Source organism: Halichoerus grypus, chromosome 13, assembly GCF_964656455.1.
Source record: "Halichoerus grypus chromosome 13, mHalGry1.hap1.1, whole genome shotgun sequence".
NCBI classification, from domain to species: domain Eukaryota; kingdom Metazoa; phylum Chordata; class Mammalia; order Carnivora; family Phocidae; genus Halichoerus; species Halichoerus grypus.
In genome coordinates this window covers 61,033,894-61,057,740 of record NC_135724.1, presented here as the reverse complement: position 1 = coordinate 61,057,740, position 23,847 = coordinate 61,033,894, and the positions used below count along the sequence as shown (strand labels likewise).

General features: G+C 44.7%; 2 protein-coding genes across 4 annotated transcripts in view; both read right to left on the bottom strand.

Annotated features, from left to right (window-relative positions):
* Nucleotides 1-259: 259 nt before the first annotated feature.
* On the bottom strand, nt 260-23,216 carry TXNDC2 (thioredoxin domain containing 2). Of its 2 annotated transcripts, XM_078060601.1 has the most exons (3): nt 23,093-23,216; nt 3,198-3,374; nt 260-2,903 (listed from the first exon to the last, which is right to left on the bottom strand). In XM_078060601.1, the coding sequence occupies exons 2-3, from the start codon at nt 3,298-3,300 to the stop codon at nt 1,423-1,425; spliced, it is 1,584 nt and encodes a 527-aa protein (XP_077916727.1). In that variant the 5' UTR covers nt 3,301-3,374; nt 23,093-23,216; the 3' UTR covers nt 260-1,422. The 2 variants fall into 2 exon arrangements, with proteins under 2 accessions (XP_077916727.1, XP_035948367.1); XM_036092474.2 differs by lacking the exon at nt 23,093-23,216 and having other exon boundaries at nt 260-2,886.
* The window catches only part of RAB31 (RAB31, member RAS oncogene family), a 126,123-nt gene continuing 122,197 nt past the window's right edge, over nt 19,922-23,847 (bottom strand). For both annotated transcript variants that reach the window (XM_036092479.2, XM_078060602.1), the window contains exon 7: nt 19,922-23,429. In XM_036092479.2, the coding sequence (XP_035948372.1) occupies nt 23,332-23,429 (98 nt within the window). In that variant the 3' untranslated portion in view covers nt 19,922-23,331. The remainder of the gene's footprint in view (nt 23,430-23,847) is intronic.

The following is a 23,847-nucleotide window of genomic DNA, read 5'->3' as shown; positions in this document are numbered from 1 at the left end:
GACTGGACCAGCAGAAGACAGGATGGTGGCTGACGAGGAATAGGGGGAGACATGAGGAGTTGTTGCTCACTGGGTAGAAGTTTCCGTTCTCCAGGATGGGTAAGTTCTAGAGATTGGCTGTACAACAGAGTGCCTGTCATTAACAACATAGTATTGTGCATTTAAACTGTGGTTAAGAGGTTAGATCTCCTGTTAAGCGCTCTTACCACCACCACCGTCACCACAATAACAAAAAAGAGTACACACAGGGAAACTCTGGAGGCGAGGGGCATGTTTATTACCTTGACTGTGGTAATGACGTCATGGGTGTATGCATATGCCCAAATTCATCAAATTGTATACATTAAATACATGCTGTTATATGTGTGTGTATCACATACACATTTTTTATATTTATTTATTTATTTATTTATTTATTTATTTTTTAAAGATTTTATTTATTTGACAGAGAGAGTGAGAGAGCACAAGCAGGGGGAAGCAGTAGAAGGAGAGGGAGAAGCAGGCTTCCCGCGGAGCAGTGAGCCCGATGCGGGGCTCGATCCCAGGACCCTGGGATCATGACCTGAGCCGAAGGCAGTCACATACACATTTTTTAAAAACACAAAAACTCTGGACCAAGCCACCATCTGTGACCCAGACCTGGGCCTCTGGGCTCTGAGACATCTGGGAGCAGGTTTCAAAAATCCAGTTACCAGGAGACAAAGTAGGAACTCTGTCACCAGGGAGCTGATGTCATAATGGCATTGAAGATCACCCTGACTTTGACTTGAATAGTAAAGCTCTTGGTCTGAGAAACCAGAAGCTGGGAGGTCTGTCTCGGATTTTGTGGGCATGATTAGTAGAAAGAGGCCTGCTGCACTTGAGATCTGGGAACATGGCCTTGGTCTTGACTCTGCCACCAAGGAATCCCACGCAGGCTTGGTGAGCCCATGGGATTTCCTGAGGCCTCCGTAGCACTCCCCGCACTTAGAGGAGGTTAGGTAGGATATGTGAACCTTTCAAATTCTTTATTTCCCAAAGCATCTTATCAGAAACCCCAAATGAGAAAAGAAGTCTCCACTCATCTTTAAATCATGTACTTCTACAGAAGAATTGTCTAAATTTCCAATGTTGCCACTAACACCAAATGAACTGAATTTTCAAGGGTGAGTTCCAAAAAAATCATGATCAAAAAAATAGGAAACAGGTAGACTGCTAATCTCCACCAAGGGAAATTCTAATATCACACTTTCCTACCAACGAAAGCATGGTCACAACATTTCGTGCTTTTACTACTTTTTGAAAAGGTGGAGTTAACACTTCATCATTTATGAGCAGGTGTCATTCAGACATACACTTTTGTTATGTCTCATCTTTTTTCGTAAATAAAAAAATCACAAACTATAACCAGCTGACTGTTAACAGTGCTTTCAGAATTCACAATTACTTTAATTCTGCAATGCTTGCTTCAAGTTTTTCTTTAATAGCACCACAAAATTCTCCCACCTTTTCTTCTTTTTTATAAAACTGAAAGGTTGGGATGCAAATGATCTCCAGGTCTCTCACCAGCTCCTCATACTCATCAGCATCCACTTCCAGGAACACCAGATCCTCATACTTCAAGGACAGGGACCAGAAAAGGGGCCTGATGGTCCTGCAAGGCCCACACCAGGTGGCTGAGAAGTCCACGGCTACCAGCTTCTCCCCGGCCTCCTTGAGTGCCAACTCAAAGTCCTCCTTGCTCAGGATCATTTTCACCAAGTCCACCTCCAAGAGTTCCATTGTCTCTGATGGCTTCTGGACACTGCCTTCTATGGGATGGATGGCTTCTTCTGAGGACTTGGGAATGTCACCCTTCTTGGACTGGATGGTTTCCTCTGAGGACTTGGTGATGTCCCCCTCCTTGGGGTGGATTGTATCTTCTGAAGACTTGGTGTCACCCTCTCTGGGCAGGAGGCTTTCCTCTGAGGACATGGAAGTGTGGCTGTGCTTGGACAGGATGGTTTTTGCTAAGACCTTGGGGCTGTTGACCTGCTTAGACTGGAAAGCTTTTGCTGACAACTTGGTGGTTTTGGCCCCTTTGGGCAGAATGGATTTTGCTAAGAACTTGGGGCTATTGCCCTGCTTAGGCAGGATGGATTTTACTGGGGAATTGGTGTCACCCTGCTTGGGTGGGATGTTCTTTTCTGAAGAAGCAGACGTGCCATCTTCCTTTGGCAGGGTGATTTTTTCTGAGGAATTGGGGATGTCATCTTGTTTGGGTGGGATAATTTTTTCTAAAGAATGGAGGGTGTCAGCCTGCTTGGATGGAATGATTTTTGCTGAAAAATTGGGGGTGTCAGCCTGCTTGGGGGGGATGGTTCTTACTGAAAAATTGGGGGTGTCAGCCTGCTTGGGTAGGATGGTTTTGGCTGGGGAATTGAGGATATCAGTCTGTTTGTATGGGGTGGTTTTAGTTGGGGAATTGGAGGTATCACCCTGCTTAGGTGGGATGATTTTTGTTAAAAAACCGGAGGTGTCAGCCTGCTTGGGTGATAGGGGTTTTGCTGAGAAATTGAAGATGTCAGTCTGCTTGAGTGGGATAATTTTTTCTGGGGAGTTGGGGGTGTCAGCCTGCTTGGGTGGGATTGTTCTTGCTGACAAACTTGGAGTATCAGCCTGCTTGGGCAGGATGGGTTTTGCTGAAAAACTGGGGATGTCAGCCTGCTTGGGCTGTATGGTTTTTGCTGAGGAATTGGAGATGCTACCGCCCCATACAGGGGGAAATATGTCCTTGGGCTGTGGACCTCTGGACTCCGTTGCAGGCATGTGTTGTATGTTGTTTACCTCACGGGCCAAGGCCTTCTCCTGGATACGTGCTGGGTCCAAGAATTCTGGTACCAACGGAGTCACATGGCTGGACAGACCCTGTAATAATGCACTTTCTGAACAAATAAATAAATAAATAAATAAATAAAGTGCAAAAGAAGAAACAAAAAAAATTCTTATCACATACTCCGGGGAAGACAAATGTCATTCTTAGAGCCCGCAAATGTAGTTTTATGAATGATGTATCAACTTGAATAATCACATTCAACAGAAGGCCAGGCAGCATGTGATTACACCGATCTTTATATAGAGTTGTCTTTTCTAAAACTACAACTTTTCTCTGCTTCAATCCTGCTGCCTTCTCCCTAAGCATGTAGGTCCCTAAGGTGGCCCTCCTCCCTCCCACTTACCATTGGCATCACCTTGACTGGTTTCTTCTTGTTTCTCTGGACTCATTTTCAGTTCTTCTGGGACTCCCTCTCTATCACTTTCCACTTCCAGTTCCTTGTCCATAGCCACTCATACTTCATGCGTGCCTCACAGTGAAGACGAGGTTGTACCCTCCAACTTCTTCCAAACTCGCCAACCTACATCATACAACAAGTAACAACTTACATGTGGGTAGTACTTACAGCTGGTTTTCCCTCTTGGTACTCACAACAGGAGCATTTGAGACTTTCGTGACAGCCTTGGTTATGGCGGCCGAGCTGTGCGTCAGCCTGAGCCCAGTGCCTGCTGTGCACTCACAGGCATTATGTCCTGTAACACAGCAAACCACTGAGGTAAGTGCCATTATGATCCCCACTTTACAAATAAGAAAGTTCACCCTTGGGCAGGTTATGTAACTTGCTCAAGGTCACAAAGCTAGTAGGTGGGCAGGTTCCAAGCCTGTCCTCCAAATACTACCCTGAACTGTTCTGTTTGCCAAAGGATGGTAACCCAAAACCAACTTTCCTACAACCTCCCTCTAGGACTCTTCGGCCCCAGCTTCCCCTTTCTGACTCACCCACCATAACCATCTGAGTGTCTCTTCCTAGCCATGTTACCCTCCTCTACAAAGTCCTGCCTGACTGTCAGGTGTCCTGTTTGACCTATTTGGAAGGGAGTAGATTATGACATGGAGAAATTCCCTAACTGAGAAGAAGTGAAAACATAACCCCTTCCATCCAAATAGATGGGGACCCAAGAGAAACAGGTACATGTGTCCCGGCCTCCCCTCTCCAAGAATGAAACCTCAGCATGGATCCAGGTTAGATGTATTCAGAGGAAAGCTGACAGCAGAGGAGTATTTGCCTGGGCTCCATTTGGGAGGCCAGGAAGAGCCCACATCCTCATCAACTCCATATCAACATGGCAGCGTGGGCCCCTGGCAGAGGGCATGACTGGGTTCTTGGGCCTGAGGTAGGCTCCTGGCCCCATAGCCTGCTTTGCGCATGCCAGGGATCTGGATATCCTACAGTGGGGCTGGGAGTGTCCTGTGAAGACCAGCAGACCTACGGGGAACTCAAGGAAGAAGAAAGAAGCTACTGTGAAGGGGGATTTGTGACCAGAGGCAAGGACTAGAGTCATAGGCTCGACCAGTGGGTAAGAACATGGTGGCCTACCCCCAAGATGGGACCAGTGGTCCTCAGCAGTCCTCAGTCTAGGGACCAGGCCAGACTAACCACTTCATATGGGAAACCAGAGGCAGAGGGATGGGCCACAACCAGACCACACGACCCTGTGCACCCAGATACTATGGAGAAACGGGAGGAATCAGAAAGACTGAGCCGCTACCAGAATGAAAAAGTGTTCATCAGGCTGAAATTTCACAAACAGGCAGATTGAATCCTGCCCCTCACCATTCCTCCTCAAATCCCCTAGAGATAAGGCTCATGGAGAAAGTAGATCCGCTGTAGAAAAAGTTTAAGGCCACATTCTATTTGCATATCTTCATAAAAGTGAGGAGATCTGTGACCCTGTTGCATTTATACTTGGGGGATCTGAGCTGTGTTTTAGATTTGGCAGAATGGTTCCAATTATTTCCACTCTTCATTCTGCAATTCAGATGGAGTCCAAGCAACTTGAAATATCGATGCCTCTGAATAATTTTCATTCAACTTGTCAAAAAAATGTACTTTCAGGAGAAAATTTCCTTTAGCACAAGCTGGTCCCCAAATTGCTCATGAACCCTTATGTCAGTTGTGGTTCTGTCATGGAAACAATAAATCAGCTATTTTAGGCACAGGAAGATTTATCTAATTATAAAATAGCTGGAAAGCCTGCCTTTCGGCTATGTGTCCTGGAATAATTTCTAGAAAAATGAGCAGCACTGCAAAACTGGCCTGCCAGGGGGTAGCGGCCTCCATGATACCAGGAAGGCAGGGAATCAGAACGTTGTTGACTCCAAGAACTTTCACTCTAGCTGCAATCCAAGGGGGAGACAGCCACTGCCCAACCCCCTCTTAGCTCAGAGCTAGAGCTGAACGCTCCCGGCAGAGAGGGGCAAAGCTGCAAGATGATGACTTTCTTCCCATGCAGGTCCGTCTACTGGCAGAATCTATTTTGCACCCAGAACCCCAGGGGAGTCCAAAAAATGTGGTTTTCAGATTTCCAGCCTCTGCAGTACAGGGAAGCACACTAGAATTTGGAATAAATACTGTGTGGAAATTCATTTCTACCCCATGCTTACAAAGACAACGTGGCAGTCTAGCTTTTATACATTATGCTGGTGTAAATTTTTTGGTTTTATAATTGCAAAAATAATACATGTTTGTAATAAAAACATTAGGAAACACAAGTTAAAAGAAAATAAGAATTACTCAAAGTGCCGATCTTCAAGGATCACCACTATGAATATTGTGATGTATATTCTTTGCCTTTCTCATTATTTGCACATAGATATTTTCAAATGAGATAATTTTCCAAAAGGTACTATTGTAATCCTTTTCATTTAAGAATATATTTTTGAATCTTCTCCCCATCAAAACCTATAGCAGGTGTCAGCAAACTTTTCCTGAAAAGTGACAACTTTAGACTTTGCAGACGGCGTGGTCTCAGTCACAGCCACTCAACTCTACCTGTGTAGCATGCAAGCCGCTGTTGCAGACTGAATGGCGTCTTCCCAAAATTCATATGCTGCACTCTTAGCCCCAGTACCTCCAAATGTGACCTTTTCTGGAAACAGGGTCATTGCAGATGTAATCAGTTAAGATGAGGTCATACTGGAGTAGGGTGGGCTCCTAATCAAATATGACTGGCATTCTTAGGGAAGGGGGGCATTTGGGCACAGACACACATGGAGGTAAGACCCGGCGAGGACACAGAAGATGGCCATCTACAAAGCAAGGAGAGAGGCCTGGAACAGATCTTTTCCTCACAATGTTCAGAAAAAACATACCCTTTGGACACCTTGATTTTGGATTATTAACCTCCAGAACAGTGAGACAATACATTTCTGTGGTTTAAGCCACCCAGTCAGTGGTATGACGGCCCTAGCAAACTAATACGCAGCCATACAAATGGGCATGGCTGTGTCCTAATAAAACTTTATTTACAAAACCAGGCAACTGGGCAATGAACACAAATGGGTGATCCCTGACTTACATAATCATTTTTAATGACTGATTAATGTTCCTTTGAATGGACAAACTACAATTTATTTAAACAATTTCCTATCGATGGACATAAAGGTTTTTATTATTTGCTGTTATAAATAAGCAATATAAAAATAAACATTTATGGATAAATGCCTTTGCATATTCTTAATTATTTTCTTAGAATAAAATTCTAGAAATGGAATCCCTAGATCAATTGGTAGACATTTTAAAGACTTCTCTTCCAATCTGTACTATCAGCAAGGTATGAAAGTACAATTTGATGGACAAAGAAAGTTATGTCATTAGTATCTTAATTTGCATTTCCTTATTAAGTTGAATTTGGGTACATTTTTTCATCAATTTATATTTCTTCTTTTGCAAACTGTGGTATCACTTGCTTGATAGTTCTTAAAGGGGAGGCAGCTCCATATACATTCATTCCCTTAACATTTTGCCAGTTATTATCATAGTCTTTCTCAGTTAAAATATTGGAAATATTTTATGCCTTGGATTATAATCCAGTACTATGAAATTTATTTGTTGCTCAAATTGTTCCAGCTTTGGCCATTGAGAACTCTCAGATGGTTCCTGTGTCCTTTTGTTGTATACACACCTGTGGTTTTGTCTGTTGAGCACTTCCTTACTTTCGGGCACTACAAGATGCTCCAGGCTCAGTCTATAGATTCACTGCCATATCCCTAGAATCACCCATTTCTGTAATGAGCCCTGCTTCCTTTTATTGGAAAATGGTATTTAGAAAAACAAGATCTGAGTCAGGTGTGCTCATTGATACTGGGAGCCTTTGCCTTTAGACTAAGTGAGCATAACTAGGAGCTACATATAGATGTAGCTAACCTGTGCATACACACACATGGATAGTTATTTCTATGTCAGTATCCATATTAAGCTAAATATGAGTTGACTTTAATTCAGTCCTTGACTTTAATTCATTAACACGTGGTTCATTGTAGCATTTCCCCCAAGCTTGTCTATAACCTTCTATTCCAAAAGCAATTTGGTTCCCACTGACTGCCATTCATTTACTAGTTTATTCAATTCCAGTATATGTGTAGAATGGTTTCAGAATAATTAACCTGTCCCTCCATGGTTAACGACTTCAACACCTAGAGCCCAATGCTTATGTACAGTTCTTTTTGTCTTTAGGCTTATCATTTCTAGTCATTTCCAAAGTTATTTAGGTCAGCCTCTCTGTCCCCCCCGCCCCCGGCCACTTAGTGAAATTATACCATACATTTGTAATAGGTATATTCATTTGTCACATTCTGCATTCCATTCTGGGATCCCCTGCCCTCTGGGTCATTTTTCTTTTCAAGTTTGCATACATTAAGTTTCACTCTGTGCCGTGGAGTCCTATAGGTTTGACAAAAGGGTAGTATTATTATTCACCCCTACAGTACCATACAGAATAGTTTCACAGCTCTAAAAAATGTCCTGTGCTTCACCTAGTCAACTCCCACCCTTCTACAAATTCCTGGCAGCCACTGATTTGTCTCTATAGTCTTGCCTTTTCCAGAATGTCATATAAATGGGATCCTATTATATATAGCCTTCTCGGATTGACTCCTTTCCCTTAGCAATACACGTTTAAGATCCCCCATGCTGATTTTTGTGTCAACGGTTCCTTTTGACCACTGAATAGATAAGAATGCATTTTAACTAAACTATGAGAAGCAGATCTAAGACAAGCATTTGAGTGCAGGTAGTTTATTTGGGAGGTGATCTCTGGAGACATTGGTGGGGTGGTGGGGAGGGAATCAAGCCAGCTTCACCACGAGCATTAAAGGTGGCTCCCCCTGGGGGTTGGGGGAGAGGACAGAGCATACCTCAAGTGATCCTTCCTTCCTTCCTTTTGAACGCTCTTTCCAGGGACATTAAGTCAGGCACTTCTGCTCGCCCTGTGCACGAGCTCTACCTGTCCCTGCAGCCAGCTGAGAGAAATGCAGGGGTTTGTAGTAAGTGGTTATTTGGGAAGAGAGGTGAGCGCTGACAGGCTGTGCGTGGAGCACGGCATCAGCAGTGTCTGACAAGAGAGCATAGGTTTGAGCAGAAGAAAGTTTTGTTTGTAGAGTCTGAAACCCTGGCACCCTGCCAGGATGGAGCTAAGAGCACTGGTCTACTCCAACTTCGTGACTGTTTTTGCAAGAAAGAACCGGCATTCTGGAGAAGCGAGGCAGGAAGAGAGACCCCTCCCGGGCATCCTGTACAGCTGGAAGGGGACCCTGCACAAAGCAGCTTAACTGAGGAATCAACAGAAGGGAGTAGGGAGATGGAGTTTCCCTCTTCCGGTGGGTTACACACTGACTTTTCTGAACATCTAGAGCTCCAGAGAGTGGGCGCTCAGAAAGAAATCTGCTGGATGGCATTGCCACGGTGCCTTTGGTGGCAACGGTGGTCGGAGGCAGTCTTGGCAGACTCCCAAGGGCCTCAGGGGATGGGCTCGGATGGCCAGAGGGGGCCAGAGCAGGACAGGGGAGGGGAAAAGCGGATAGGCATGCGAAGGGGCGAGCACACTGAAGAGATACGGAAGCCCCCTATAGAAGAAGGAGCTCCATGGCCAGAGAAATGCTATTTGAACTCTTCTGGGGATCCAAATGCATGCATAGATGGGTGTGTGGGTATATGTATGTGTATGTGTGTGCATCCACCATAGTAAAAACACCAATTAATACCACTTCATAATATTTCATAATATACTGGCAGATATTATTCAGTTCAACAACTTTTGTTGAGTATTTACACAGGATACAAATGAGGTTACACACCAGGGATAAAGAGGTGAACAGACCCTGTGGCTACCTCCTTAGGGTTTTTATTGTAATGAGGAAAACACATGCCATAAAATGGGGTTTCTATTCCGAAATGTAAGCGATACCATTTATTAGATATACAGACATATGCATATGTATGTATTTATATGTGTAAATATACAAAATAAAGAGAAAACTTGGCTCAAAGGCTATTCACAACACTCACTATACTAATTGCTTTGAGCAGGTGAAGGGAGAAGGGAAATGGGTCTGGAAAGAAGATTAAAAGGGACTTCAGCTTTGTCAGTTAAATTCAATTTCATTTTGCTTAATTAAATATGTGTGTGCATGTATATCACCAATGCTTAGAAATGAAATGTTAATATTTGTTAATACATGGGTTTGCTGCATTAATCTTTGAGATGTTCTGTATTCGTAAGACTTTACATAAGTAAAGAGGAGGGACAGAGACTGGACGAGGGCCTTGATGGGTGGTGAGGATGGTGCCCCTCATGCAGGGGTCTCATGCTGCACTGACATGTCAGCTCCTGGAGAACAAGCACCTCTGCAGGGATTTCACTGGAGGATTCAACTACAGTTTTATGTGGTTCTAATCGCGTACGTGTTAACTGATAGAGAATATTGCTTCAAAAGAGAAGCAGTCATCACAGAGTCACTCTTCATTAAGAATTATTTTTTTTAAGATTTTATTTATTTATTTGACAGAGAAAGAGAGCACAAGCAGGGGGAGTGGCAGGCAGAGGGAGAGGGAGAAGCAGGCTCCCTGCTGAGCAGGGAGCCCGACGTGGGGCTCGATCCCAGGACCCTGAGATCATGACCTGAGCCGAAGGCAGACGCTGAACCGACTGAACCACCCAGGAGCCCCGAGAATTATTTTGTAATCAGATCAACAGAGCATGGTTGTGTGCTCACCACTAAAATACAAGAATGCTTATCTTCATAGAAGCCTTCATTTCAGCACTGATTGCTCTGCGTGTAAAGTTATCTACATTTCATATTTCCATCCTATTTTTTTGTCATTGATGTGACTGCTATTTAAGTATTTTTTGCTGAAGAGATCAGAAAACAATCAGTTGGGCAAGTCATTACACAGAGCTAGAGTCAGTTTCCCTTGGGTTTTACTAGGTTCACCCACCAGATCCTACTTTCCTTTAGAACATCCCCCAAATCTGAAAGATGTTGCTGTGGGCTCACATAAAATAAATAGAGCCATAAATCCCATTTGAACATCTGTTATAAAATTATTTTTTACCTAGTTTGTCAGTGTCATAATAACAAACACTAGCAAAACTCCTAAAATATCCTAAGTGTTTGGGGGCACCTGGCTGACTCAGTCGGTGGAGTATGTGACTCTTGATCTCAGGGTTGTGGGTTCAAGTCCCACATTGGGTGTAGAGATTACATAAAAAAATAAAATCTTTTTTAAATAAACATTCTAAGTGCTTTGAATGGCAAGGTGGATTGATAAATCGCTTATGATTCCTTCTATTTTTCTAGATTACCCAAAAAGTCAAGAATGGACATTTTTAATGGGAAAGAACTTTTTTTTCTTTTAAGTTCCAAGTGAATGCTCTTCTTTTCTACCTCCAAATGACTGTCACATGGAGGATTTGTCATGAACAATCAGTATTTTATCTAAGGTAGGGATCTCACGCCCTTGTACCTCATTCATTCCTCATCAGCTCTAGGCACAGTGATATCTATGTTTTGCTCAAGAAAGAGTGGACTATTGACTTTACTCAGTCCCTTTGTCCTAATATTTAATCAACATTTTTGTCATTGGAAAGACTTCTGGTATAACATTTAAAGCTCTCCTGTGTGAATATTTACTAGAAAAGTCTGTTTGGAGATGCTTTGGTAAGATTCAGGTGAGTTGTCAGTTTGATGGTTTTAGTATCGATAGATTGCTACAGAAATTTTAAAAATGCACATGACCCAGCTCCTCACTCCTAGTGCAAGGACTTTGCTCTTTGCCCTTGGTTCCTTGACTCTCCCAATACCCACCTGCTAAAGACAAGCAGGTTAGCAGACTCCAGAGTGTAGCTGGATAAATAGCACCCACAGTGAGGCAGAGCAAAGCAACAGTTCCCATTGAACATCTCTTGGCACGTGAATTGTGGCTTTGATGCTCAGGGTCACAACACTGACCTTCCTGGGAAGGACCCAAGCTCATCCTCACCATAAGTGAGTGTGGCATTCCATGACCACTTAGTGACTGGATGGATAAAGGCATGAATGGATTACAGCATGTATAATAAGAAGCCATTGAAGAAGGTTTACATGAAAAAAGTTAACTTAAAAAAATTTTTTGCTAACATTATCTTTATTAGGATCTGGCAGACCACCACCCCTACCTTGACCTCTGAATAAAGAAACAGGAGAGTGGTAAAAGAAACTATTCCTGCAAGACTTTTCCAAACCATCCATACCAGGTACAAAATCAAAACCCGGAAAATAAATGTTTAAACCAAAAAAGAATTAAAATGTCACACCCCCACACTTCATCCTGGCCACCCAGCCTTTCCTGTCAACACCATACATTGAGTGAAATGATGTCACATGGCACAAATCCATAAATCCTGCTTAATCCATGTGTAAGCTTCTTAAAGATAAGAGAGATTTCCTTGGCCTCTCCAGTCTTTGGCCTGGTGTGCAATGTACCAAACACTCAAGGAAAACTTGCCTGTGAGTTTCTCTTCTTTCTTTTTTTTTTAATTTTTAAAAATCTTGTTTAAATTCAATTAATTAACATATAGTGTATCATTGGTTTCAGAGGTAGAGTTCAGTGATTCATCAGTTGCGTATAACACCCAGTGCTAATTACACCACGTGCCCTCCTTAATGACCATCACCCAGTTACCCCATCCCCCCACCCTCCTCCCCTCCAGCAACCCTCAGTTTGTTCCCTAGAGTTAAGAGTCTCTTAATAATAAATAAAATAAGTCTCTTATTTTATTTTTCCTTCCCTTCCCCTATGATCCTCTGTTTTGTTTCTTAAATTCCACATATGAGTGAGATCATAGGATACATGTCTTTCTCTGATTGACTTCTTTTGCTCAGCATAATACCCTCTAGCTCCGTCCACATCGTTGCAAATGGCAAGATTTCATTTTTTTGATGGCTGAGTAGTATTCCATTGAGTTTCTCTTCTTTCTTGATCTTCTGAGGTAATACCTAATTAACTGAGTATAGAGCATTAAAATGACAATTTAATTCTAGACTCATCGTATTGAGTGAACAATATACTACCTAGGTTAAACATTGTTTGACTTTAACTTACGGGCTAACCTGCTACCCCAAACTCTACAGAGATTAGAAGAAGGGCTGTTACTCCCCCAGGGGAGACGCGAGAAAGCTCCTAGAAGCCAGGAGAGAGGAGCAGATAGGGATGGCCTTCCAGGGCGGAGGAGAGCCACGGTGCAACCACGTGGTGAGGCGGGAGGGGGCGGGCCCCAGCCTATGCTGGGGAGAGACAGAGGCCAGGTCCAAATGAGAGGGATATTTCAGCATATGTCTTAGACTCGGAATTTCATTGCATTTGCAGTAGGGCGTCACAGAAAGTTTTGAGGAGATGCCATAATCTGATCTGTACTTTAGGCGATTCAGCATCTCAACGACAGACTTGTGGGCCAAAGACAGACCTCAGAGATCTGCTAAGGAGCCATCGCAATAGTTAAGAGAGAATATATCAAAAGCCTACACTCGGAGAGGGGAAAGAGGGTTAAAAAGGTTCAAGAAATTCCAGGAATAGAATTTCCATCGTTTGACAAACACCTAGGGGAAGTTGACACGGACTCTCACATTTGAAGTCTGAGCCACCAAGGGACTGCAGGGCGGGCAGCGACAGGTGACCAGGTGGAGGAGGTTCTGCGAGGACCCAACAGGGCGTCGGCACCTGGAGCGGGGCACCCATGTGTGCACCCTCCTGGCAGCTGACAAACAAGCTCCCATCTCCTGAAAGAAGCCAGGCCAGACCACAGTTTGGAAGTCAAACACCTAGAAGCAATAGTCGAAATCATCAAATTGGATGAGATCATAAAAAGGGGGGATCAACTGAGCAGAATCAGGAGCCCGTTTGCAGAAGCCACCTGCACTTAAGCAGCTAGGAGTCTAAGAAGATTGAGCAAAGGGAAATGAACAGGTGCATGAAAGAAGTTAAGGGAAGCATAGAGCCCAGTCCAGAAAAGGAAGAACTGCAGGGGGGGAGGTCCACACCCTCAAGTTCCTACAGGGATGCAGGGAGAATGAGGAGAGAGAGGCAAGTAGGTAGGTGGTCCCTCCATATATATATCCCTTTGAAAGTGCAGGATGAGGGATAGCGGCCCAATTCTAAATTCAGGTGACGAGTGAATGAATAGAAGATCAAGATTCTCTTGTAAGGATTTCATTAGTGTGGAGGAGAGAGAGAGGAGCTTGCGGGGGAGGACATGGCGGGCAGCTGATCACCTCTAGAGAAGGTTTATGGGTATATGTAAGTTGACGACAGGTGGGAAGCAGCGCAGGAGGACTTTAAGACAGAAGAAAGAAAAAGCATGGGACATGCTTTAGAAGTGAGTTGGGATCCTTTTCTAAAGGACGAGGAAAGGAGAGGGAATCAGGTACCCATCAAGAGAAAATGCGAGGTGAAGGAGAGCAGAGGAGGCTGGCCGCTCTCGGGTCACCCAGGCCCACTTGGGGACACCAGTTTGGCACTGGGTTCTCAGGAGCGTATTCAGGGCCTTGGGCCCTGCCGCATCAAAATTGCGGGACCCTGATGCCAGTGTAATTTCAAAAAGCCAGTTAGGAACATCGGTCAGGGCTGAGCAAATGGTGTCAACATCGAGGTCAGGGATATGGAAAAGATCAATCAAGCTGCCGGAGCGGTGGGTCAAGGAGAGTCACACCTGCACTTTGGGACCAGATAATAGTTCCTTGAAACCAGCAAATCTCGCTAATGGAGTGATTTGGCCCTTCTGGCCTGAACTGCTTAGCCTTGAGCTGCCCAGCCCCCGCTTCCTCCGGAGAGCTGGGCCTCAGCAGGGATGGAGGTTACCCTGCCAGTAACCACGAGATTGAGAGTCAGTGAAGCGCCCCGTGGTCCTTCCACACAGATGAGAACAACAGTGCATCCCCCCCCAGATTCGTTTTACGGCTGAAATGAGATACAACTTGAAAGTATTTAGCTCGCGGCAAGTATTCAATGAAGGTAGATCTCCTTTCCTTGGTGCCTTTGTATTTACAGAGCTTATAATGAGAGCAAAGAAAGGAAAAAAACAGAAGGGGGTCAAAAGCTACAAAATCCCAGTTATAAAAGAAGTAAGTCCAGAGCACATCATGTACAACATGGTGACTATAGTTTATAAAACTGGATCATAAATTTGAAAGTTGCTAAGAGGGGGCGCCTGGGGTGCTCCGTCGGTTAAGTGTCTGCCTTTGGCTCCGGTCCCGATCTCAGGGTCCTGGGATGGAGCTCCCTGACCAGCGAGGAGTCTGCTTCTCCCCCCTCTCTGCCCTTCCTCCCCCACTTGTGCTCTCTTTCTCTCAAATAAATAAATAAAATCTTAGGAAAAAAAAAAGAAGGTCGCTAAGAGAATAGATCTTCGAAGGTCTCATTACAAGGAAAAAAACCTGTAACTACGCGTAGTGGTGGATGTTAAGTAAACTTATTGTGGTGATCATTTCAGAATAGATACAAATAATGAATCGTTATGTTGTATACCAGGAACTAATGTAATATGTCTATTATACCTCAAAAAAGCTCTTTCCTTTTTTTTTTAATAAAAAAAGAAAAAGAAGAGGAAAGAATAAGAGTAGCTAATGTTTGCCTTCTGTCTCTCTTACTAATCTCTGGTCTTGGGCAATTTACTTAACCTCCTGTGCCTCGGTTTCTTCATCTGTAGAATGGAGGTAATACTGGTGATGGAGTAATAGGGTAACAACAAAGAGGGTGGTAAAAATAAAAAGAGGCAATGTGCTGTAAAACGCCTGGGACGGTGCCCGGCACATAGCAAGCGGCTGTATTCACGTTAGCTGTTCCTGGTTCTGCGCTTTTGCTTGGTGCCAGGATGATAAAAAGTGCTTTCTGCAGGGTGAGAGCCGCACGGCCCCGCTCAGAAGCCTTGGCTCGGGTTGCCATCCACATAAACAGCAGCTGCCTGGAGCTCCCACGTGGGAAGGGCTCTCAGCACCCGCTCGCCCTCCATCCTCAGGACACACCTGCGAGGGAAGTGCTATGACGAGCTCCTGGTACCTTAGATGACACCTGGGGGCAGGTGTCTGCAGAATTCCGAATTTTGTTTGGATTTTATAAAAGTAATGCAGTGCCTCTATTATGAACACCCGGCAGAGTCAGGGATGGGATCCTAGAAGCAAACACCAGAGTATTTCTGCAGCTAACAGTGCAGATATTCACCCCTGGCTGGAGAAATAATGACTGTAAACATCATCGGATCAGCTCAGATCTAGTTTGACTCCAAATGAGTCCATGCAAAACTCAGGAAAAACCGCTCCACTCATGGAGCTCTTCGGATTCCAGAACTGGGGAGGAATTGTTTTCTGCATTTTGCATACAAGGAAACTGGGGCTTAGAGACATTAATCTGCCAAACATCCGACTGCCAGCAAATTACAGAGCTGGGGGGTCGGACTCAGGTGGACTGACACTACATTTCTTTTCTTTTTATTTCTTTTTAAGATTTTATTTATTTATTTGAGAGAGAGAGTGTGTGCATGCACTCACGAGCACAAACTGGGGGAGGGGCAGAGGGAAAGGGAGAAGGAGACTCTCCCCTGAGCAGGGAGCCTGACATGGGGGCTCCATCCGAAGACCCCGGGATCATGCCCTGAGCCGAAGGCAGACGCTTAACGACTGAGCCACCCAGGTGCCCCTAGATTTCTTGATCTTAATCTCTCTATCACATTCCTTCAGGGAAAGGAACAAAAATAAGAAAGTGGCAACTAGGTCACTTCACAAATCCAGGGCAAATGTTGCAGCCAGTGGCCTAACCGTGGCCACAAGGTGGTCTGGACTAAGCCTTACACAACAATTCCACTTAGTGTTGACATCAAACCTGTGATGTGGGCACTATCCCCATTTGACAGGTGAAAACTGAGGCTCACAGAAACCAAGGAACTTGTTCAGGATCTTACAATGAGTAAGGGGTGGGCTGATTCCTAGCCCTGTGGTCACCAGGCCCCTCCCAGTCAAGCTGCCCTGTCTACCCTTAAAGGAACATCTCCTTCTCATTCCTGCCATTCTTGGTTCTTTTGTCTTTTCCCTTATATTTGTTTCCTCCTTTGTAAGCTTGGAAATCGCATACGTCTGATGGAGCACGGAGGGCTCATAGTAGCCCTTGACAAATACTTCTTGGATGAATGGATGGATGGATGGATGGATGACTTTACCAAGACAGCTGTGATGAGATACTTATCCAGGAACTCCTGAGTTTTCTGCCCCACCTCTCCAACACCACCTTCCACCTTGCTAGATGGGTAAGAGGCTGGACCAGAATGACCATGTGTCCTAGTGTGCCTGAGACTCTCCAACTTAATCCTGTTGTCCCAGCTTGATAGTAACAGCATCCCCTTCACTCTCAAAAGTGCCCCCGTCAGGGCAATAAAGTCTTCATGTAAGCAGAGGATTTTGGAACTCGAAAAGGCAAGCCCTGACAAAGATAGTATGAATTATAGCCTGCTTCTCCTCACTCCCACACCCACTGGGCTATGGGTAGGGAGCAATGGAGAAGTTGAGAGAGCTCACATGCAGATACAATCTGAGTAAGGTGGGCCCAGCACCAACTTCCCACCAGCCTCCCAGAAAGAGGAATGAGAACTGCACCCCACCCCAGGCTATCATCAGGGAACCCCAGCAACACAACCCCAGCAATAGAGGGAATCTTCTGCTGACAGAGCCCCCCACTCCAGCCCAGGCTGTTGCCCTACCAATCTCTGAGGACCCCAGAGGAGCTCATGCTTCCATCCAAAATCTTCCCAGAAGCTTCATATGGGGTGTAGAAGCAGAGTTGAGGGGGGCTAGGTGCATAAGACAAGGGAGACAGAGAGAGACCACTGTGTAAGCCAGACAATGAGACCCAGGAACACTACAGTGGCCCTCCAGAAGCTCCAGTGCTTTCTGGCCACCCCTTCAGCCACCCCTGGGAGAAAATGAGGGTTCGATCTTGAGAGTACACTTAAGCCCACAGTGATGGAAGCTACTGAGTCGATGAGGTCAAACTAGCTGGGTGACCACATCCAGCTTTCCACATTACACAGAAAGGGGGCTCAAGGTAGAAATGAAGATATGGCAGAAAAAAGAAAAGAGTACATTTTCATACCTCTGACTCTTGTGGCCGTATACTGATTTTGAATACTGTCATTTTTAATGATTACGGTATTCTATTTTGTGGTTCTATTGTAATTTATTTATTTAATTTTTAATTTAATTTATTTGTTTATTTTTATTTAATTTCCAATCATAGATTATTTGGATTATCCCAAGCTTTCATTATTATAAATGATACCGGGACAAACACCTTAGTATGTGCATATCACTAATGAATAAATCCGCGCTAGCCAGCTCGCACGACATGAGGTCACTTGAGCAATGTACGGAGAGGCCCCCCTGGCAAGGAAATGGGACATCCTGCCAAGAGCCCCGTGAGGGAGGCAGTCAAGACTTCAGACGCTGCAGCCCCAGCCAACATCCCCAATTCACCTGTTAAGGACCTTGCACTGGAACCACCCAGCTAAGCTGTTACCAAATCCTGCCCACAGAGACCGTAAGATATAGGTGTTCATGGTTTTAAGACACTAAGTTTTGGATGAATACGTATTCAGTAATAGGTAATGTGTATGTATGTTATACATATAACACACACATATATACGCATATATACACACACACGTACATACACACAAACACAAAAGCACATACACTTAATTCCTACAAATAGAAAAACAGGATTCGTGGGTCATAGGATGTAGTGTTTTCAAATGTCTCAGATATACATTATCAAACCACTTTCTAGGAAGACTGTGGATTTGCACTCTTGACAGGCATGTACAAGAGCGCCCATCTTCAGGATGCCTGCCAATGCTCGGTATTACCTGTCTGGTGTCTCCATAAACACTGGAATGAAGGAGAAGAAGGAGCTTCATGGATGTACAAGAAGCCAGCGGAACCACATGGGGCTGTAGTCTCGAAACTTCAGAGAAGACGCTCCTGGAGACAGATGCTCATGAAATTAGGATGAGATCTCCCTCCTCTTCTAACCTCAAGCCTCACTCTTGGGACAACAGTTGCTGAGCAGGAAATGTTTAATGACTACTCAGAACATCCACAGGCAGTCCTTGGTCGTCAAGCCGAGTAAAGCTCTGGACTTTCTGCCCTTGTTCTCCAGAGTCCGTAAGTCAACCAGTTGTTTTGTAAAAATATGTGAGGTGCCTTAGTGCACAACTCCTCAGACCCTGGCTCCTATGAAATAAACCCCCAGGCTGGGACAAAACAGGACTGACGGACGGGGGAGAGGCAGGGCCGTCTGTATATAATGCTATTGACGAAGAAGGCTGGGCTGCGCATTTTCGGGCTAAATCCAACAATCCGTTGGGCTGTTCTAAAACATTTCCCCACGTTGCCATAAAGGGGTAACCACTTCCTAGGAAATGCAAAAGAGAGGCTTATTTTCTCACAAAACTGGAACACCGGGTCTCTTGGTGAGGGTGGTTTTTATTTTGTTTCTTGTTTGATTACATATTGCAAGCAGCTTCCCAGCACGGGAGGGACTTGAATGCTGAGTACACGAGGCACTGCCTTCCTCCCTCTTCACACTCTTTTCCGTGTCCATCGACACATCAAACAGTGCTTTGCACACAAAGTACAAGATGCACAGGCATGCGAGAGGAAGTCTGCGTGGGCAGGCGGGGGCAGCTGGGATGATGAAAGGATGGGCCTAAGTCAGCCTTGTAAAATTTACTGAGAATTAAGTTGGCAATTACACTTATGATTCTGTCTAGCACATTTACAAAGTCAGCTTCATCCTTCATTGTTTCTTGTTTCCATGGCCTCTCTTTCAAATAACTTAATACAGCAAAATGCATTGACTAATAAAGCACATACCTTGAAATTACCAAATGCTATCATTTTGTCATATTGGCTTCAGATTTTTCTATCATAAAATTAATAGAAATTACTGCCAGTTAAATGTCCTTTGTTCCCCTCCCTGATCCTGTCTACTTGCTGCCTCCCCAGAGGTGAGCACTATCATGAAGTTGATGTTTTGCTTTCTAATTCCTCCTTTATTTCTACACACACATGTTCACAAACAACATTCATGATTGTTTTTGTGTGAACTTGTACGCGTTTGTACTTCTTTAACTTGCTTTATTCACTCGTTCAGGCCACAGCTCTGTTGCTCAGGCTGTGCACTGCATTAATTCCTGAGGTTCCATTCACACAGGCCACTAGGAGAGTGGCTCCCTTGGGGGTGTGCAGTATGTAGCCCTGCACGCCACATTCTGTTTTGAGATACGTGGTTGGTTCACAAGAGATCTTGCATTCATTTTAATTATCGTATAGTGTTCATCATGTAGTTGTGCCACATTTTATTACTGATTTCCTTAGGGGAAGACATTTTGCTATTGCAAACAGTGCCAGTGAACACCCCCTACACATGTCTTTGTATGTATCGGTACCCAAATATCTCTGGGGAATCACCATGCTTTATTCTGAGGTAATTGTGATTTTTTTAAAAAAATGATCCTACTGAACATTATAAGAAAAAGACAAACTTGGTAAAACTTACAATATTTATTAGTATGAATCAGTGTGTGTTAAACCCCAAATAACATATACAATTGGGTGATGTTGAGGGCAGTGCCTTACTATAGAATACAAGGTGGAAAGGTCCTAATTGTCTGCAGCAGCGTCTTCTATATGTGAGAACTGGGTCCAGCCCAGCCAGAAGCCCTTTACAGAAACACAAGAAAAAGGAATGGTTTACACGACAGAGCACTGACATTAGATCACTGGGTCTGCTTTCAACAGCGATGGCTGAAAAAGTAGACCTGATGCTGAATGGATCTGAATACAGCTCAGAGCCCTTTAGTTTATAAGCCAGCTTGTAATTCGAGTGGCTGCGAGCATTGCAGCAAGTGGAGTCCTGTAAGAGGAGCTCGGCTTCAGCCAGCGTACGCCATAGTCCTTGACCGTCAAGGAAATACTTCCGTCATCCAAACCTCCCTTGGCAAATGAATTCAGTTCTCCTTGGGGCACAGCCCTTCCGTTGGCTAAAAGTTAGTTTTAGGTCTTCAACCTTCTCTAGTCTGCAAGGTAACGTCATCTTGAGCACCCTGATGTACCATTTCAAGTATAAAATGGCAAGTCAATTATGTACCGACCTAAAATGTGTGCACGACTCCAGCGCCACCTTAGAGATTCCCACGGGGAAATGACCCCTATGAGAACCCAGGCCTACACTGTACAACACACAGGCACGAGCCAGACTCAGCCAGTGAAATGGATTACATATCGGTGTCACAAACACAAAATCATATTTACACATATACATGCCCATGGAAGGAAAGAAAACGGAGGGGAAAAAAGCAAAGTTTGGAAAATTATGTGAAGGATTTACACCACATGAAACTACTTGACATTTTGGAGCAATAGTCAATTCCAGGCTTTTACACGATATTACACGGTTAGAGTTCAATGATCAGAACAGCCAGAAAGTCATTGCAAGACAAAATAAGGGAAGAAAGCAAGCTTCATTGCGGACGAGGTTAGGGCGTCTATCTGCCCAGGAGCCTCCACGTTTATACGAATGCATGTGTGCCCAAGTGCTGGGTACTCTTTCCCCAGCTGCTGCGAGTAGTGATTACATACACATTGTCATCCGACTGGCTGGAAGAGTTAAGGCAGTACAGAAAGGTAAAAGAGTGGTTCACACCCTCAATGTGCTTCTGAAATAAGACCATGGGCTCATTCGTGGGTTGCTCGCTCCACGTGATTAACATCAGCTCTTTCATGCAAGATGCAACCACTAAAGACCCCGACCAGGGCTTGGAACCCCGCGGGGACGTGGACCGCCTTAGCTGCGCAACCTGAGCGGCTGTCTAGAGATAGACCGAGGTTCTCAGGGACAGCTGGAGGAGGAAAGGTTCCACAACGAGCCTTCATGCCCCCTGGAAAGATGTCATTCAATTTGCAGCCCCAATTTTTTAACTTTCGGAAGAGGCATGATCATCACTTGGCCTGCAAGCAGAATCATGCTGGCTACTAGTAAAGTTGACAATGTGGAGAAAACCCTAAAAAGCCTGGCAAGGGCTCTGCCAAGACTTCCAAATGCCACTTGCTAGCAGTTTTTGAGTGCCAGTCTCGGAGAGTTAAGAGGCACTCTCGAACCAAAAATAAGTGTTTCTGGCCTGCACATCCTAAGATTGTCAAACTATTCTTGCAAGCTGAGTGAAGCAGTGGTGATAGCCAATTGACAGCATATTGTTGAGTTTTTCTAGAAAAAAACAAACCCTAAATCTGTGATTTCAACCTGTTTTCTTGATTGCAGTCCCCATAAAGGAGTGCAAACTCGGCCATGACTCTCTCAAGGACCCTTGCTTTTCGTTGACGGCGATCTCACCGTCTCTACCTGTCAAGAGCAGGGTGGGCACAGACATGACAGGCCTCTGAGGAACCAGCTCACACTGTTACTGGAGTCTTGAGGTCTTTTGTCAGCTCACCATCTCTCTCCTGGCTTTTATGTTATAGGTTTTCTATTAATGTTTGCTGGGCCTTGAATGTTGCTAGCCGAAAAGGTACTGGCTGGCCCTATTACCACGCTGCCTGATTAACCATTCATGGGACCAGCCAGTCTTGAGTTTCCTAGTCCCCACCGAAGGCACGGATCCAAATGCCCTTTAAGAATTTCCTCCCAATATAAGCCTTAATAGGAAAGCAACTGCTTCTTGATCCCAGGTATTTATGGAAGTTAGAATGGTAATAAGATTTGGATTTCTAGTGGAAATAGCTTTTCTTCCCTTCTGTGCCTTCTTTCCCTTTCCTTCCATTGGATTCAGACATCTTTCATCAATTGAGCAGACAGGGAATCTAGAAAGGAAGGTTTTATGAAAGTCTACTCTCAGCTAACTAATGGGCATTCTAGGGTTGGACCTCTGGTGAGTCCTACCTCCCAGTTGCCCAAGCTTGGCATCTTCTAAAACACTTTCTCCAGTTTTATAATTTGGGGGGGCGGGTCTCAAATCTTAAGGTGCTTCCTCTGGCTGGCTTTCCTGTAACCTACTGATTGATAGTATTAGAAATTTGCCCTATGATTTAGACTCAGACATCCTCTGGCTAGTTTTCCCCCCGGATATGACACCATGACATACTGTCTTAGTAAAACCCTACTCCGTGAATTAATCTTCTGTAAGAGAGTGGGAATTTATTACTGTGGAGATGATGCATCCCAGGCAGTCTCTGGAAAAATATTTATATGCTACATCTGTCACTGTTTACGCAGTAACTACTCAAATGACTCTTTCAAACTAGGCCTCCTAACCCCCAAACTGCATGAACTATCTTAGTCAGATTTGGTTTGTTTATATATGACTAAAACTTAGAAAAACAGGCATCAAGTACAAGTCAGAGATGTAGACAACAGTTTCTAATACATCTTTCTCCACTTTCATAATGGCTCAAGTCTCTAGCTTGAGTGATGATCCAATTACACTCCACTGAAAGGTAAATGGAATGAAATGAAATGAAACTTTCAGTGAAGTCTGGCCAGGTAACAGAGGGAGTGGCACCGGGGAACTTGCTGAAATTGGGCTGAGGAACCGAGGAAGTCAAAGGGGAAGGCCACCTCAGAATCTCACACACAGATAAGCCAGTGAGATGGCTGTACAAATTGAAGAATATTTTAAGGTTTTTAACAACAACAACAACAACAAAAAACTCAACTGTACTTACTACCTAACATCTGTTTCCTCTCATGTGCATTTCATACACCAAAGGCCATTTTGTGGTAGTATGGCAGATTTTTCTGGAGTTTTCTAAAAGCCTTTTCCAGGGACATTTCCTGCCCCATCGCTTCAGGTCTTCCAGGATGCCAAGCCAGCATCTCTCATCTCCCTACGCGGGGTGCCAGGCTGCCAAGAATGGGAGGTCGGCTCTGGCTTCTTCAAGTACAGCGGACCATGGCCCACGGGTCAGCAGCACCGCCGGCTGGCTTGCGTGGCTTGCTTCCCAAGTTTGATTGCTCCATTGTTTCCATTTTCATGGGGGTCCAAGGGTGGGATCTGGCGACCTGGAACAAAGAGGAGGCCAGTATTGATTTTTTTTCCAGTCGACACCATATACAGACTGTGACCCTGCCTCAACACCTCCACATAACGTTCAGGTTATACAGGAAGTAGAGGGGTCCAGGAATGTCTCTTCCTCCCTCCCTCCCTCCTTCCTTTGTTGCTCTGATGCCTGAAGTCAAACTCCTGTTTGGAAAGTTAAGGAAAAGTAAAAGCAGCTTCCTGATACCATGGATTTCCCTGGATTTGGAACCCCACGCTCCTGAGTAAGGGGGCAAGTCCCCATCCACTTTCTGTGCATCAACATCAGCTCGCTGCTTCCTCCCCAGCCCTCCCCCAGGTCTGCCCCACCGCAGTGAGCTGCCTCATGGCAGCAGGGCTTCCGTGGTAACCATGAGGACTCAGCCTTCTGCTTCTTCAAAT